Source organism: Molothrus aeneus, chromosome 2, assembly GCF_037042795.1.
Source record: "Molothrus aeneus isolate 106 chromosome 2, BPBGC_Maene_1.0, whole genome shotgun sequence".
Classification (NCBI taxonomy): Eukaryota; Metazoa; Chordata; class Aves; order Passeriformes; family Icteridae; genus Molothrus; species Molothrus aeneus.
In genome coordinates, this window is record NC_089647.1 from 6291642 (window position 1) to 6310855 (window position 19214).

Sequence of the window (19214 nt, forward strand, 5' to 3'; positions counted from 1 at the left end):
CAAGTGAGATATAACATAAATTACAGCAAATAAATCAAATGATTGGAGGAGCTAATTATCCTGTAGTCTGGAGTGGGGATATGCTATGCTTTCCCCTATTATTTTAATATTTTGAGTTTGCAAAATTAATCTGTGAAGCCCTGTAAAAACAAGGAGAGTTTTTACTCTCTCCTTCAAAGTAATAATAAGATTATCTCCACTGTCAGACTGAACTATAAGAAAGAAAGGAAAGCAAAGAGCAGCAGAAAAACTTAGGCACTATTTCTATCATATACAGATAAATATGTATAATAGAAAATAAAAAAAAACTTTGAGTGTAAAAGTTTAGTCCTCAGCTTCATTTCATACACTGTAGCACTACTGGGAAAGCTTATTTGATTTCTCTATCACAATAATAAAACACAAGATTTGTGCAAGGGGAAGATGAGGGAATAAACATATTCTATATCTGATGGCTTTCATTTTGTTAAGTTGACTTCCTACTAAAGCTGATGATAAAAACAGCTGTGTGGACTCATAAGCACTTCTATCTACATCTCTCTATGGACTAATTACAAATATCTGTTTCATACAGTCTGTTTCATACAGTCCCAGCTTCTAAGGCAGATTTAATTTTATTCTGTCTTTCACTAGGCATATATCAAAACCTGTCATTTCATTCCATTATTTTGCTTCTTTTTTTCTCTACCTGTGATCCACTGGATGCAAACAAAATCCTGCACTTCCTACTGTTCTCTTCTATTTTCCTTTGCTTTTTGGTTTGTTTGTTTGTTTTGATGGAGCCACAAATTTTGTCCATTGTCAGGGGCCAGTTGCTTGAAACAAAGCAGGCTTTTCAACATTCAAGCATAATTATACAGGGCAGAAATGCCTAGACAAGTTCATATTGCCCTTTCCTTCTAACTGGCGATGATACACTGATAATTCATGAGGAGCATCCATGTTTTAACTTTTCAGATTTTAAGAAGGAATTTAAAACTCAAGAGCAGTTCTAGTGAGTGATGCCTCATCTTTGTACATTCATTCCCTGTGCCAAACTGATGCTCACCTGTGCTGTTCTGTTTGACCTTTTTAAGAGGCTTGCTTATCATTCTCTCACAGTTGTCTGCTAATTTTATAGATCTCTGGGATATTAAGAGCATGTGGCAATGCCACACTAACTTGGTTGTGATTTTGGAGCCTACAGGTTGTCAGATTAACAGATTCTCCTGACTTTGAGGTCCCATAATTCATCAACTTTGCCAGCACTATTTTCACCCTGCTGCAAGGTGGCATTGAGGATATATGTTGGATCAGCTTCCACACAGGGTCCTGTGAGCATGATTCTTGTTGATACAAACAGGATGACTTTTATATGTTTGAAATCTTATGGGCCGACAGAAAAAAACCCCAGCTTCCACTGGCTGCAGTAATATCCATGACAACAGTGAGCAACACAAGGAGAATAAAATCAAGGAGCCCAATTCCAGTGTAATGTACTCCATTTGGAGTATTTGGGATTGCTCCAGTGAATAATTTCACATCTCTTTTTCCTTTAAGGCTCTCTGATGAAAAATATCATCAGTTCCTTGAATCTTCTCTTTTTGTAAAGTTTCCTTTCAAAATTTGACCAGCATTATGATTTCTGAGTATGCTGACCATGGAAATGTAGGTGGCAAGGACAAGGACAACAAAAGACTGATCTCAGTCTCCTTGTCACCAATAACAGAATACTTCTTTCTCCATAGCTTTAAATGTTTCTTCCACGCTCTGCCCTAAACTTCAGCTTCTTTTGGCACATTTATCACTTCTCTTTCTATGTATAACAACTCCATAGCAGTGCTAGAGAGTATTAAATTGATTGGTGGAAAATTAATGGAGCAAACGAGAATGATAGAGAACAATTACTTGTGCATTATGGCTTTTGATAAGCTGGCAGTCCGAGGGGGCACTAACATAAAGCACACCAGTAATTGAAATGCCCAGTGCAGTCTGACCTTGTCAGAGAACTTCAGTGAGGCCAGAAAAGAGGGAGAAGGGTCTTGTTCAAAATTTGGAGAAACAAGCATAGAGGAAGATGCACCTCACTGCTATTTAGCAAGGAAGTGCCTCGCTACAGGGGTGCAAACTGGGAGGGAACAACAAATATTCAGGAAGTTTTATATATAAGAGGCCACAAAAAGGCTTTTTTGCCTTATGAGGCTCATGCAAACCAGGGCCCTGCCTTTACTTGCAGGCACATTACACTACATTGCAGCCATTTTAAACTCTTTTAGCTGTCCAATTTCTGCATCTAGTGTTCCATTAAATTTGGTTCATCTCCTGTGGTGCCAACATCTTGAGTAAGGCACTGAAGAAAGAGCAAAGAATTAGGAAGTGAAGACATGGGCGAGTTCAGTGGCTGATGGCTGTGCAATTTAGAATTCAAGGAAAGAAAGTTGTTAGGGATTCATGTCTCCAGCACAGATGTATTTGAATATATTAGGAGAGGTGTTTAACAGCCATTTGGTGAAGAAAGGCCCTGATCTCCCTCAGTAAAATGATGGCTAGAATGTTTCAGAAAACATTTTCAACACATATGCTAATCCACATTCTCTTCATTTTCAGATTTTTTTTTTGCAGATGGCATTTTTAGCAAAGTTGTCAGCTTCTGTGTACAGAGTGCTTTTGCCATTCCTGCATCTTACATGTGCTGCAAGTCTTAGATGCTTATAGAAATATTCCTGTTTATAGAAATATCCCTGCTTATAAACAAGTTACATATGGCAGCAGTCCTTGACATGGTTCCTCTGGAACTGGTTGCAGTCACTGAACACTTGCCTGCTTCAGGGACAACCTTGTCTGCTTAAGTTGATTGTACCTGGCCTAGAAAGAGATTCATGAAAGATCTTTTGCCTTCTCTTGGTCTGACATTTTGCAGATGCCTGCTGTTGCTAGCTAGGCAATGATATGTACACGTTCTCCAGAAAAAAACAAAAACAGCTGGACCCCAAAATATGGTGGATATAATAGAAGTGAATATGAAAAGGTCAGTTGATGGTGTCTCTCACAGTTTATAAGAGACCAAAACCCACTGACTCAAAGGACAATTTGACTTCAGAATAGGGCACACAGAAAACCAGATTCGTTCAACTTTGGAACAATGCACTGTGGAAAACATCATGTCCAGAAATGCTGTTTGAAAGAAAAAAAATAGCCAATATATAAAGATGTAATACAACTGAAGTTTGGATTACCTAGATTAACAACTTCTGTGGGCCAGGCCTAAAAATAAATCTTAAAGAGCTTTTCTTCCTGAGTCTGTGCTATTAAAAATGCTAGTGATTTTCTTTAGTAGGATTCAGTGTCATTGAGGCAATCTGCTACAAACTTTATTTATTTATACCCTTGTTTCAAGTTTCTAGAAACTTTCAAGGAAAACTCTGAATTAGGATGCTCTTGATGTTAAATAACCCATTTACATTGCTTCAGTGATAACCAAAAAAGACAAATGCATTTTCTTTCCCCTACTTCTCAAATAAAACCAAGAACTCAGTCCCACAGTGCTCTCACAATGTTAAGCTTTCTATAAACTTTTTTGAGTCAATCCTGTAAAAATAAATTAAAAAACACACCCCACCAATCAAATACAAACCATAGAATTTGGCTAAAAGAAATTGGTGTTATCTATCTGCAAAATACCAGAGAACTTTGCTCCAACAGACACTCCGAAACAAAACAAAACTATAAAAGCAAGCATGTATAATGTGTATTACTTACAGTGTATTTCTAGAACCTGCATTGCTATCTGAGGTGTAGAGTTTAGGGACTCATGATCTACTCTGCAACTTACAACTGCACCATCATCACTGCGATCTGCTAGGAAATCCAGCGTGCTGCTGACTGTGAATGTTTTACGAGTTGAATCTTCTTCTTTGACATATTTAACATCTGAAAGAAAGAATAAACAGTTAGTTATCTTTACAATATTTTTTGGAAAAAAGTAGTCCAGCATTAGACAGCTAAATTTTCTATCACAGTGGTTGGAAAAAAACCCCATCTTTTATTGTTGGTCTCTTTAATATAAAAGTAATTAGACTGCAGTTATTCCTCAATTTGCTGTCATTGTGAGAATACCAGATAGATATTGAAAGAGAAAATTTTAGAACTGGTTCCATGACACTGCATTCAAACAGAAATTCCATTCATTATTACCTCTTAAATGTTTAGGTCCATATTAGATATAAATGTTCTCTGTAGGTCACCAGAAAAGGATTGTGACCTTGTCCCACCCTCATCACCTTACATTTCACAGTGTCACTGAACAGTAAATTTCCCAAGTCCATTCTTACAGCCTCTCACAGTAATGCAATACATGGATATTACTGAAGCCAATTGCACACAGTCAGATTCATCCTTTGCTTACATTATTCATTGCTTATTCTGGTGTTTGGTTAGAATTATGCTAATTTACTAATAAAGCCAGGTATAGTCATCAATGGTAGTAAACAACTGTAAATAGAGCATGTCATAGGATTTACTGGAATATACAAACGAGTCCCAAGAAGACCAGAAATAAGATTATTGCAGAGAACTTCCACTCACTGCTTTACACCATTCTAAATTGACTTGATACATATACTTGCAGATCCAGTTAAAAATCTTAGTTTTCAGCACAGACTATGCAGTGGAGGGAGTTTTCAGCTATGCTTAGGAAGCATCATCTCAGCTCAAGGTTAAGATTCACATTCAGAACATTTTGCTGTAAAAAATACATGCTAGATCAGAAATGAAGATCCAAAAGACTGAGCATTTGAGTTAAAATGTCTGAATGTATTAACTGGAACATGAGATCTTCTTACACATACTTTAGAATTGTTTCACTTGGTTCCCAACTACTTGTGATACTTATTGATTTTAGTTTATTTCAGAAAAAATGGTAAGCTTGTTATATTGATTTATTGCAGTGAAAGCTTGAAAAGACATCTATAAATACTTAAAACATATATATTAAATTACACTGAGATTTCATATGTCCTCTGTGCCCTAAAAAAGTGAGAGGTTTCAGGTTTACAAATTATACTAAATCCCATTAGAGAACAGAATGACCTAAATAAAATTTCCATGAAATATCAATTTTAGAAAGCAAATCTTCAATGGCTTAAGCTACATAGTTTTAGATTAAAAATACCTCTGACTTCAGAGAGGTGGTCTTTATCATTGTCTCCAGACAGAGAAGGACACCGTGTAGTTATACAGTTTCCATTCCTCCCTAAAAAATAATTATTTCTTGCATACCAGAATTTTTATGCCTGTTTGCTGCTAAGCTTTAAAAGATTTCCATTTCTGCCATGGTCACTATTAATATTTAGGGATTAGTAGGTAAGAGACATATTGACCAGAGCTAAAGCAGAGTTATTATAACCAAACAACATGTGTCTTCACTAATATTTAAAGCAAACACATGTGATATTGTTCCCAGAGTTAGGTTTCCATATTTAATAATAAGGTATTATTAAATATATATATAAGTAACATATATTAATATTTAATATTATATATTAAATATCTATAGGTAACATTCTGCTTGTAAGTAATGGGCACATCCCTTTGCTTACTGACTTTAGGTGGTGGACAGAAGGCTCCTGAAAACATCAACAACTTTAATTTTTTTGAAAAATTGTGGATTTTTAATCCTTTAGAAAAACTAAAGCGGGTAATTTCCTAAATTGATGTTGAGAAGTCCCTCTCTAGTTATCTATTGTGTGAAAGAGTTAGACTCTCAGAATAAACTTCCTCTGCAAAAAGGGCAGTGATAATATTCTACAAACTGTTAGCATCCTCACCAACAGGTATTTTTTACCTTGTGCTCCTTACCAGCTGTATTTTCTTAGATGTTTCTTCATGGCAAATGAAGGTATAATTGTAGTATGTTCTAACTGAGTGCAAACCCAACTGGATGTAAGAATGGTGGAGATCAGCTACTGAGCTACCATCACTCAGGATATTTTACAGAATTTTTAAATATGTCAGTTTTAACCTGATGTTTCATTAGTTTTCTTGCTGCTCCTCTCTCTCCTAAATATCCCCTTGAAGAAAAGATTGAAAAGAAATCCATGGCACAAGTATTTTGTGTGGGAAGCACTGTAATGGAACAGGCTGAAGGGATACAGCTTTATAGAGGAGGACCTAGGGGTAGTAGGACATGTTGAACATTAGTGAACAGAGTGTCCCTGCAGGGCTGAAAGCTAAAACCCACTGCCTTGCATTAGTAAAAACACAGCCAGAAAGTCAGGGGAAGTGATCCTTCTCTCTTTGGCACGTGCATGGCTACATTGAGAGTACCAGGCCCAGTTCTGGGCTTTCTGAAGAAAAAATGTACAACAAACCTGTTGAAAAACACTGTGGTCAGTGGAGCTGTACAAGGACATCTTAAGAAAGTTGATATTATCTAACCTGAGGAAGAGAAGACTAAAAGCAGATCAAACTGTTGCTTTAAAGTAAATCAATGATGGCCATAAAGAGAAAAAGCCAGAATGCCCTCAGAGGTGTACAATAAAAGCTCATGGGCAACAAACACAAATTACACCTAGATAAATCTGGATTATGTATCATGAAATATCTACAAATAATGAAAACACTAAACAAGATGGCTTTAGAATGCTGAAAAATCTACCCCAGACAGAAAGGCTTCTATGGAATCTCTGTCCTGGGAGACTTTTCAAACCTGAATTGGAGAAGACCTTTAGCCACTTGATTGAACCTTGGAATAGATGTTGGGCCAAATGAAACCTGGGGATCAGCTTCAGGCTCACTCCCATGACTTTCAGACAAGTGCACATACAAATGTGGCTGTCTCAACTAAAACAGGGTTATATCTCATAAGTGTAGATGTTTGATAGGGAAAATAATAAATGGAAATGATGGAATATCCATCATCTATTGCTCATTGCAAGGTATTTATAAAAACACATACCTGTAACACACACAAATACTCATCTTTTAAAAAGACAGTTTTTTTGGTTTTACATGGCAGATATAATTATTTTTTACATTTAAACTCAATTTCTGACATGAAATGGACTTATTATCAAAAAATAAAAAAAATCATCCTTGCTTTAGAGGGTTCTCAAGACAGTGATCAATGCCTCTCTGAAATCTTTGTGTATACTAAAATTCTAAACCTGTAGCAACACAATGAACTTATTTAGTTTTAAATATCTAAAGTATCTAAACCTGTTGCAACACAATGAACTTATTTAGTTTTAAAATCAAGTCTACCCAGGAAAAGAAAAAAAAAAGAAAAAGAAAATCCATTCAAAGTACTCCTGAAGCCTAAAAAAAATTCTTTATATAATTTTGTTCAAAGAGCATGTAACAAATTTTGTTGAAAAAGATAGGTAATTTCAAAATTAAAAATTTGCATTTAGTTTCTCCAGTATTTTTGTTCTTAATAATCTTCCAGAAATGTCACCAGAATGCTAAACTGCAGATCCCTTTGTTAAATTGGTGCATATATGAGTGACAGAACAGTAAACTAAAATGTGTGGCACCCAGTGCTTCACATTCAGTCTCTCTCATTACTAACACTTACTTTATCAAACACTATTCCTTTATCATATGATGATTCCTTTTTTGAGTCATAGCAATGGAGCTACAATTTTAGAGTGGCTTTTTCCCCCTTGGTGCAACTCTGATCTCAGTGCATCATTTATATTCGTTTGCAGCATGTATAATACAGTGGAACACAATTGGATTTACTGGTGCTAGACAGACGAACTTCTAACCTTTAATGTCAGTTGCATTAGCATATCATTTCATATCTATTTTCTCAGATTTATCATTTCACCTTTTACACTGCACAAAGCTAATGTAACTTCTGCTGATGCCACTGCAGACTGCTTAGGTTATTTTATTTCTAACCTTTGAGAAATGGCAATGTGCTCTTCAGAAGACCTAGAAAACCGAACTGAAATGAATGTGCTCAGTACTTTCCTCCTATTTCTGGTTGTCAGGGTTTTTTTCCTCATTACTGTTCTTTTTCATACTCCTTTTATACTCCTTTCTTCCCCATCCCCTTTTGGTTTTGTGTTTTTTTTTTTTTTTTAATCCCTTTAGGAACTCTTGAGAAAAATAAAGAGTCAAATAGTTAAAGAGTCAAATCAACAAATTTCTTGCTGGCTTCAATTACTTGTCAGCTGAATGAAATGAAAAGGTATTACACCAAATTTTAAACCATAATTTTTAAAATAACATATTTTAAATATGGCCTTGCTGTTAGGCCAACTGTATCAGTGTTTATCTTATAGTATTGACATGGTTTGGAGTTATTTCCAATCTTAACATGCTATCAATCTGCATATTCATCATAGCATCTTTTCTGGAGGACACAATCTATGCTGTGTCATGTGTCTTAGCTGTGCTGTTTAATTCTTCTTTCTACTTGCATTTGATTAGATGCTGCCTTTCTTTCATCAATTTCCTCAAATTTCCCAGTACTGAAAAGAATCTCTGTTCACTCATTTTTTATCATTTACTCAGTTTACTCATTTACTGTTACTCTGTTTACTCATTTTCTATTCTTATTACACATTTCAAATTATTCCAGTCTGAAATGCTTGTTCCTTTCAATACTATTCTCATTTTCTTATATTCTCTATTCTCTTATATTTCATTAGAAATATAAGAACATCTCTAGAATGAACAGGATTCTTTAGGCAATCATCTACAATCTCCTTTATTTACCAATTTTATAGGCAATCATCTACAATCTCCTTTATTTACCAATTTTATACCAGAGCTCTGCTTTTGCACATTGCACTTGGAATGGAAGATAAATGGTTCTGTAATTAACTCTGAAACTTTGCTTGAGGCAGTATATTGAGGTAATGAAATCCAAAATATTAGACAAATTAGATAAATGAAGGGTGTTTTTTTGTTTGTTTTTGTTTTTTAAAGCTGCACAGAAAAGGTGGATTTTGAATCATTTATTTATCTGCAGAATGAATAGAGGTGATATGAATAAATACCAATACCTTATCCTTTTTATCTATCTACTTTAAAATGGGCACCTCAGCTGGCTTGGAGCTGTGACAGCCTTCTGCATTAGGAATCTCTCTTCACTCACTCATTCACCAACAAGGATTTAAAACTATTCCAGCATTTTTAAGAATATGGAGTAGAAAACTGAGCTCTCAGCAAAGAACATACCAAGTGAAAGAGAAGATGGAAAGGAAATAAACAGCTTTTTATATGCAGCTCATTCCTAGCTCGCTGCATCCTTGAAGGCAAAGCCTTACTGTCAGCTTTGGTTTTAGTCACTCCATGGCTTTTCAGCTACAGCAGACTTTGTCCAACTCCCCCCAGCCCCTGGGAAGTTTTACTGATCCCCTTTAAAGTCCATCTTCTCCTCCTCCTCGCTGAAGACTGTCAGCATCCTTGCCTCAGCTGGAGATTCCTCATTGCTGAGATTCTCTCATTTGCTACAACCTGGCACTTCCTCACCAGAGCAGGCTCCATAGGTCTCCTAAGGGAAGTGCATTCTCTGTCTGCTCCAGACGGTTCTGCCTCATCTGGTCACCTTTTTTAGGGGAGTGTAACCTAAATCTGGCAATTAACTAAATCAGACATACCCCATGCTGGAATGGCAAAAGAGAAATGAAAAGGGAAAATATCAGGGATGAGTGGTTCTGACTGTGATAATAATCCAGAAAACATTTCTCTATGAAACCTCACAGTTGACTTTATTATGCTGCACAGAGTTCTGAGCAATCCAAAACATCAGTTTTTACTGTTTGAAAAAACAATAAAAAGATGGTTATATGACCACTTCTTTGTACAATTCTTCATCTGTGTACTATCCCCTACTCGTTTCATGACCCAATAGGAGCAACTTTATAAACATAAATAAAAAAAAAAAAACAACATAATTCTACAGAATGGATATGCCTGACAATTGGACCAAATGACACCAAAATCCTTTTAAATACCTTTAACTTCTTTGTCGTTCTTGAACCATCTGATATCAGCTGCTGGCTTACTACCAGATGTCTTGCAAGTGAGCTGCATCCTCTCTCCCTCCATAACTGGTGAGGTAAATCCAGTAATTTGTGGCTTCTCAGGAACACCTAACAAGCAAACAAGCACAATGTCTCTGATAGTGCCAGCTGCTGCCATGAATGCATGACCAATTTAAAGTTAACTTCTTCATATGCTCTAAATTCTGGAAACAGGATGATCAATTCCTCGTGCCTTGTCAGTTAAACCTTTTTCCTATTGTAAATTATCCATCAATCTGAATGGTAGTTGATTCTAAATAAATAGAGAAAGCAGGAATTACCTAATTTTCTAGAGAAACAGATTGAATTTTAATAAATACCTTATCTCTGTATATTCTGCATGCAGGTCTGACTTGTTACAATATTTAAACTGCTCAGCACAGCAAGCAGGATGACGAAGCACATTAGAAGCACAGCTGTGAAAATTAAACGTTAAACTGGCAACAAAAAGCTGAACTGACCTAAGTTGAGAACAGATATTTACACCTAAATAATGAAGACTTTAATAAAGAAAGAAACAGGGAAATGGGAAGGTGAAAATAAATACTGGAGTCACTTTATCTTCAGAGAAACAAAACCAAAACACCAAGAGGTATAATTACAGCTCCACCGACTGTGGAGGGTCCTCTGCTGTATACAAGTTCTTCAGAGCAGATCCTATGATTTGGACATGCCATACACATAATATTCAATATGGAAATGGCTGTTTTTTAATGAACCATGGAAGATATAACAACAAAAAAACCCAAAAAATAATAAACAAACAAACAAAAAAAAACAACAAAAAAGAAAACACAAAGAAAATTGGGAAAGTTTTGATCACTGCATGCATGCATAAATCCATTTAACTTATAAAGACACAAGAATAACTTACTTTAAAGTAATACTGATGACAGTAATTTAAAAATCTCCAAAAATGTCAGTTATATCTTGCAGCTACACTGCTTTGGTGCATTCACATTTGTGGCAAGATCAAGGGCTCAAGTCACAATAATTGATCCTGTGCCCTGTATTTAATAATTCAGTTTTTCTACATCTCTTTTCCAAAATGACAAATTATGTACATAAAAGCAAAGCAGCATCATCTATTGCATAGTTCATCTCTTTAATAAACCTAGTCCTCTCTTTCAGGACAGAAAATTGTGTCTACTACAATACCCTGACACTTAAATTTTCTAATTGAAAGCAGAGCAGTCAATAAAGAGATTATAAGTACATAAAAGGATAGTTTATCTGATTAAAAGATGCAATACACTTCAGTGGCAAAGATCCCCTTCTCCAGCAGAAAATGTTGTAGGAATTTAAAAGGTTCCTTTGAAATAGGAAATTACAAATACAAAATGAAAAAAGGCAGGAATCCTAAACTGTGCAGCTTTCTCTCTTGGAAGGTAAGTAAATGATGTTGGGAAAATTTCATGAAACCCTCCCCTAAAATGAAGGTCAAGCTTAAAGGACTGTTAAGGATCAAGCTACTTTTATTAATAAATATTGCCTAGATATTTTGGGGGTTTTCTTGTCTTTGTAACACCTATGTCCTTCTGCCATTTAAAAGGTCAAACTGGTGCACTCCTCAATAGTTTAGATCATGAAATGCCTCTCTACAGAAAGAAGATTAAGAATAGGCAGTCACTATTCCAGAATATTTTGCTTTGAGTGGGTACTTTTTGTCCTTAATGGCAAAGTTGTGAAGATTTTTGTAAAATAGTCTCACAGGGACTGAAAGGGAGATGTATTTCATATCCTAAGCACAAAACCAATTCCCTAGCTGGATTAATGTGAATATTACTGCCACAGAGAATATCTTACATTAGTTCTATTAAATTCAACAGTCTGCCCATCCACATATAAAAATAAAACAAAAAGAGAGGCAGAGTCATGTTCAGGGACAGAAAAAAGGAAAAAAAGAATAAAAATCAATCTCTAAAATCATATAGCCTCTTAGGTTCGCAGGTGTGTTTTAGTGAACTATAGCAATTTTGGCTGATTGGGCTACTGACATTCAGAGAATCATATAAAGCTTCGAGCAGAAACTTTATTTCCTGGGCATCTCTTGAAATCTATTGCTTTTCTATGTGTATCTATAACCATTGGGGAAAACAGCAGAGCACTTAGAGGATAAAGCATAAAAGAAGCGGCAAACCCAGTGAATATTTGCACTTTATAGACCAAAGAAAAAAAAGAGAAAGGAGAATGAGCCAAAAAAATGCACAGCTAAGGAAAAATGATAAAGCTCTAAAGCCCGTTTTGATTTCATGCTTTCTGATTTTCTCCCCTTTGCCCTATCCAATAGATTGTCAGGAGATGAACACATGCACCTTCTGTGCACTGGTGGTGCTCGGGACGTAGAGGTTATGTCCATTTTATGGAGCACTCGTTCCGTGGTGTTTGTGTGCTCCCTAACTCATTATCCTGCCACGCTGCAAACAGGTAGAGGCATGTTATTTTTCAGCCCAGCACTATGAAACAATAAACATCAGGGGAAACCAGATCAGACGTTTACATTTATCTTCTGCCAAGCCTTAGAAAAGTTCATTCTTATCATAATTTGCCAGAGCCTGAGGAGTTTAACACTTGCTTCTTTCTGCTCGGCTCAGTGTGTGCTTACCGAGGACGGTGAGGAAAGCCTTGGAAGTTTTGACAGGCATGGTGAACAAGGAGCAGGTGTACTGCCCTTCGTCCGACAGGGACACGTCGCTGACACTGATACTCAGCTCGTGCCACGACGCTCGCACCAGCTCGATTCTGTTGTCCCTCAGAGCTGAAAAACAACAACAAAAAAATTGACATTACTGTTGGATCCAGCATGTGAACAAAGAGTGGGGTGCTGTACAAGAGGCTCCATGACGATTCCTAGGGAAATCAGGCCCTAGAACACAGGGGTGTGGACACAGTGGTCTATGCAGAGCACTTTGTTTTCTCTGTGGAATAGAGTTGAGCAAGATTTTGGGGGATGAATTGAGTGATTTTTAACATTTATAAACCTAGAAACTACAAGATTTGAGTTAACTCCAGCCTGCCTCTAAAAATCCCAACAATGACTATGATTTCTGCCCTCTCAAAGCTTTGTTCAGTGTCTAAAATAAATTCTTCCCAAAACCAGCCTGTTTTTCATGTATTTATAGATGTAGAGAATCCTGTATCTTGCCCTGCATCCTGTATCTAGCCCTGCCTAGTCTGTCTACAGATTTTTCTCATGTCCATTACTACTAATATTGAACTGGACTATCAGATTTCTAAAATTCTGGAAATAATTATTTATTTTTTACCACTAGACTGAAAGTTCCACTTATACATGCATATGTAGTACATTTAACAAGTTGAGGTAATTGAATATAGTGGCTTTCCATTTTTGATTATGAATAAAAATATGATCTGTTCTGTTTGCATGGAAGCAATGAGGAAGAAGGAGAATGTAGGTTCACTTAAATTCAAAATGTCACTTTAGTTAATGATTTAAAATTGAAAGTATTTTAGAGCCTATACTCAGATTAACCTTCATTTTCTATTGAAAAACTGACAAAACATTCCCAAACATTCTATTTTTCTGCAGTAAAGTTGCTTCAGGAATCTGTATATATTATCCAAGCCTTTCCATGGCATAGAAATACTAATATCATAAGTGAGCAGATACTGTAATTCTCCTAAGCAAACAATAAAAAAAGCCTCTGTAACCCAGGAAGTTTAGGTGTATACCTCTAGATTGAAATGTCTGGCCTGATAGTGTGTGAAACTTCAGTGAGTCTATTTTTACAACAAACCTCTGAAAGTCAAAAGTAAAATGGGACTATGGTATTTGTCAAGACAGTTGCACCTGCATTTCTGAGAAGAACAAAGTTGTTCAAGTCCCTAATGCTGTTCTCTCTCACCTCTTTCTAAAGTCTCCAAAGACTCTTAGATTTTTCTAGTATACCTCTTCTAATGACAAAAAAAAAAAAAGGAGTTTTATTGTAGTTCTTTTGCTACTAAACCTAGATGTTTCTGCCCAATTGCTGTCCAAGTCGATCCAGGTAGATTTACACCAAAATAAGAAGATACAGTGAAGAGTCAGCAAAAGCATCACTTGAATTTGTCTTCTTCTAAGGCTGCCATTTAGGTTTGTTCTCACCAGAAAATTTCAGCTGAATTTGTTGATTATTTCAGGGTAGGCCAGCTAAAGCTCAGCTGCTTCTTCTGCAGGGTCTGAGGACTGAAAGGTGGCAGCTTAATCATGCATAACATAAAGGCATGCCAGGAACTTCAAGGAACATCAAAGGGACTGAGGTTGTGTGTAATGGACACATCCCAAACAGAACTGAGATGTCATATGGCCAGCCACAACAAGAAAAAAAAACCACCATTATTTAGTTTATAATATCAAGTCTATTTAATGATGAAAAGAGGAACAAGCTTAAAGGGAAAAAGCAAGCAAACCAGAAGCCAAAAAATGCAAAGCTGACAGAACAGCTGAGAAAAACCAGCTCAGGAAAACAAAAAAGCACAAAGAAAGCATCTACCAACCCCAAACAGCAGCAAAGCTGATCATTGTGGCTTTAGCAGCCTAAACTCCTCACAATAGTGAAGCTGTTGCTATCTTTGACCAAGTAGATGGGGACTCAGAATTCCTTTCTCAGCTTGTCAATTCTAGTCAGATGCAAATGAGCAGACATAAGAATTGTTGCTTATTTCATCTTACTGACCTTCCCAAAAATAAAAAAAATTTAAAAAAATTATTCAAGTTTTTTTTAACAGTTTGATCACCACCACACCTGTTTATATAATTTGGCAACAGCAGAAAAAATGGAAAAACAAAACAGACCAAAACCAAAAAGTATCTCAGCGCTTCATAATTTGGAAGTGGCGATTTTTTTCCTCCCTGTAATCTGAAATAATTTAAAAAATAATCCACTTTAGCATCTTACATAGTATTTTACTTTGCTATAATTTTCAGTTGTTACTGCCTTGTGATAAAGATTTTATGAATCTGTTGAAATATTTTCCTACAGATGGGACAACGTGTAGAATTTCATGCCCTGAGAAGAACAGTAATGAATTCCACTACAGCACAACTGGCCTACAGATGCCAACAGCACATCATTTTGATCCTACAATTGAAATACAAACTGTTTCCATCAACTACATTCTTACTGCTCCCCTTCCTCACCTCTTCCCCTCCACACCTTTTTTAACCTTTGTAAAATATAAAAACCTCAGCTCAGTCAATTTTGTGAAAAGCTGGTAAAAACAACCACTGGTCAAGAGATGAGATCAGATGTTCCATGTTTCGTTACGGAGTGGATTTTTATCGAAAGAACTGCAAGAAAGTTTTGTAACGGAAATATCAACCCAGCCTTTGCAATAAATGCTGCAAAGAGCACCAACATAACACTGCTTTGCAGGAAAGCTGTTTGTCAGAAGCATTTTTCTAAGTGCTGGGTTTAAAAACAATTATCTCTTCCATCATGTTCAAACCTGAATATTTGTAAGTTTCCTGTCTACGCAGATGACAAGCAAACCAAATTTTACTGCTATGGCTCAGACAAAGTAAGCACTTACACAGAGACTTTTTAGAATCTTATTTTTAAATTGCACTCCTGTTTCTATATCCTCATCTGTTTAGAAATATACCAGTTTCTCTTCATGCAATTGATAGTTGTGATGGATGCCAGAACTGGTTTGTTTCCATTTTCTGTCTTGGGTACATTTTGCTTAAAAGGATGATGGAAACAACAGCAACAGTGGAGAAACCAGGGATAATTCTAGCAACCCATGATATCCAGGCATTGAGAGTGAGTGGAGCAGGGTCTTGCTCATGGCAGAAAACCTTGCCAAGGCTGGCTGATGAAGCAAAGCAACCCACGGAGCCTGGACAGAAGGCAGCCACTGAAAGGTACCAAGTGGCAAGCAGCTCCACCACAGTAGTTCAAATAAAGCTCCATAAAGTAAAATACAAAATGTTCTATCACATTTAATTAGCACTTTAACACACAAAAAAAAAAAAAGTAGAACACTGCTCTTTTGGAACCTTCTTAGAAACTCCTTTCAAAAAAAAATTTCACTTTTTTAGAAGCCAAACAGATCCTTCTGGCCTCTTCCTGGGAATTTTCACCTACATTGCTTAATCATTATCCTATCCATAGTTTGCATACCTACAGAGATACTATAAAAAGGAAAAATAAACAGAATATTTATTTGACTTCTGGGAAATACACATATGCCAAAAGCAGTAACAGAGAATACCAGCACTGGCATCACTTTGCTGGATTCTCATGTTGCAAGCTGTTTGAAAAATACAAAATGCAACAAGAAATATAATTACATAGTAAATTCCAATATGCCCTAGGTACATTACTTCAGTTTTCTGTAATTCCCAGGCACATATGATGTAGTTAATTTGCAAGGCATGAAATAATTATGCATAAAACACTTGTTCCTAAGCAGACACACTTCATTTATTTTACCTGTCATTCTCTTTTCCTGTGGAAAAGATTTCCTTTCAGAATGTTCTCTGACACAGAAACAAGCAACCTTGATAGTTTGTATAGGTTAGGTAATTATGAGTAAGAGATACAGTCATGTATTTCAGCTGCATTAATTAGCAATTATTGAGACTGATGACCATCACAATAAACTGGCCTCCTTGTTCACAAACACTGCTGTACTTTATTTTTGGGAAAAAAATAATAATATAATGGTCATATGTTACCAAAGAGAAACCCTGCAACAGGAATTATAACAGAGAGACAAAGGAACCTTAGAAATTTGCCAAAATGGAAGAAAATACTCCACATTTCATACCATGAGGAAAAGGCAGTATGGACCTGTGAGACATAGTAGCCACCCAGCAGCATCTCTAATGCCATTTCATCTAAAATGACCACATCTTTGTAGTATTTTGAGTGATGTATTTGAGGAATGGGGGAAAAAACAAACAACAAAATCCCAAAATTCTCTAGAGTAATTTCCTGATATTTTGAGAATACTAACTTGACATATGCTGTCATCCTGGGATTCACTCAACAAAATTTTCTTCCTTATGCTGGAGCTCTTCCCTCTCTTATGGGAATAACATAACCATTAGTTGGAGCCAGAAGGATTTCTGATACTCTACAGGTCACGCTAAACTCCCAGAATTCTAATATTTATGAAACTGCAACAATCCCTCTGATTTTCAGATTCCAACTTTCTGAATGCTGTACCATAATCTGAAAGAGATTTAAAGGGATTTAAGCTGTGTTTCTGGGTATACTTGAGAAGGCCTTTTTTCTTTGCTCCTTAAGAATTCAATATACCAAGTTCCCATAGGATGATCTACAAAATTTGCTTGTAGTTGTACATCAACCACCACCACCAGAGGAAGAAAAAAGAGAGACAGAACGGGAATATATGGAACAAACCAACTTAGCATTGTTATTTAGTGTCTTCTAAACATTCATATTTCTTTTCAAAACATTCACATTTCCTTAAAAAGAAGGACTGATACATAGTTATTCTATTCATACCTAACCTATCTTGTCCATATTTGCAAGGTATCTGAATTCCTAAGACTTTAAAACTTCAGTTGTTTTTCATGTGGAAAGAAAATCCATTTCCTTCCTCTTTCATATCCAGTCATGCAAGTTGATTACCTTCATGCAAGTACACAAGGGTGGCAGTGTGAATTTTTAGTAATCCCATGTTTTCTATTTCTACTTTGGCACGTGCTGAGACTGTTTTTACCTCTCAGTGGAGGCAATTCTTACATGTCCACAGCACAGCATTTGTGAAGCTATCACCTTTTTCCCCTGGGACAGATGTCCTCAAACTGAGTCTACTTTCACAGGAAATGCTAATGTAGAGGGAAAAGAATTAGGATTTTCTATGCAACCTGTCAAATTGGCTAACATATGTGCCATTGTTGTCCTTTAAAGGTGGCATCATTTATAGGTAAAATCAGTGGTAATCACATAAACTGAAGGTTGCAATACTGTGGAGGGATCTTTGGCTAATTGGCTGTGGAACAGTCTGATCAATTTGCAGATGCATGATGGCTTTTCCCCCATTAGGAAAATGATTAATAACACAGATGAGTTCAAACAGACATTCCAAACAGTGTCTTTTACAGTTTTCAGTCGCTTGGATGCTGAGAACACATCAGTATCACTGAATTTTTAAACCCATTCACGTACTTAATAAATTTGGGGCATACTGAGCTTCATAAAAGGTATTAAGTAAAAGTTTCGAAATTGAAGAGCTATGTAAGAATCTTGGAGATAGGTTTTACTTTCAAAGTATTTGGTGATCAAAAGGAAGAAATAGTGGGGTCAATAGAAATATAATTCTTCCATCTCTAATCACCTGGCTATCTTCTGCTTTATGCTGTGGCTTGCAGTCTAATAAGAAAAGACTAGATTGTTTTCAGCAGAGATACACTGCTGAAATATTTGACTATGTTATTTAGAGAGCAATGTTGAACAGCAAGCTGTTTCCTCCTTTTTAAATTTTTCAGAATTTTTGCATGTTGCATAATGCATCTGCCAAAGATATGCAGCAAACTCCCTTCATCAGGAGAGGTGCTGACAGCCTCACTAAGAGAGGCATCTACTCTGGGCTTGCCTTGAAAAGGCCAAAGCACTGGGGACTCAGAACCTGCCTGTACAGACTTATCTATTATTTATCAGGGCGCACAGCCTTAGATGCTTACGAGGAAAACCCAAACAGAAAGATAATTTCTTCGGTGAAAAAACAACGATTCTCTGTTTCCTGCAATCTGGATAAAATGAAACAAAGTTTAAGGTGACTTACAAGGACTTATGATCTTGAACACAGCTGCTGAGCTGAGGTTTCACCAACTGTTGCCAAGTGACAAACGGAGGCCAGGATGACTACATGCCCTTCATGGATGGAATAAAGAAAACTTTCCTGCATGGCAGATTTTCTGCACTGAGCTACTTTTTCTCTCACAATCATGTTCTGTATTGGCTTAATTTTCAGAGCACTCAAGAAATTTGTGCTCTGAAGAAAAAAGAAATTTTGCAACATGCAAAAAGAGAGGAAAAACTTGCCATCTAGGATGTTTGTAATGCATGTTTCTTGTATTAAAGAAGCAGTGAACTTATTTTCTTCTTGTCTTTTGAGAATCATAAGGATGATATTTATTGTCTGAGAAGGACTGAGGCCTGACTCTCTTTCCCATAAGAAATTTAAGTTTCAAATCTTTGCAAAGCATACAGGATTTGAACT

General features: G+C 36.3%; 1 protein-coding gene across 3 annotated transcripts in view; it reads right to left on the reverse strand.

Annotated features, from left to right (window-relative positions):
* CADM2 (cell adhesion molecule 2) overlaps positions 1-19214 on the reverse strand; it is a 573596-nt gene that overhangs the window by 100020 nt on the left and 454362 nt on the right. For all 3 annotated transcript variants that reach the window (XM_066571920.1, XM_066571921.1, XM_066571919.1), the window contains 3 exons: positions 12622-12774; positions 9948-10085; positions 3739-3909 (listed from right to left, as the gene is read on the reverse strand). In XM_066571920.1, the coding sequence (XP_066428017.1) occupies positions 3739-3909; positions 9948-10085; positions 12622-12774 (462 nt within the window). The remainder of the gene's footprint in view (positions 1-3738; positions 3910-9947; positions 10086-12621; positions 12775-19214) is intronic.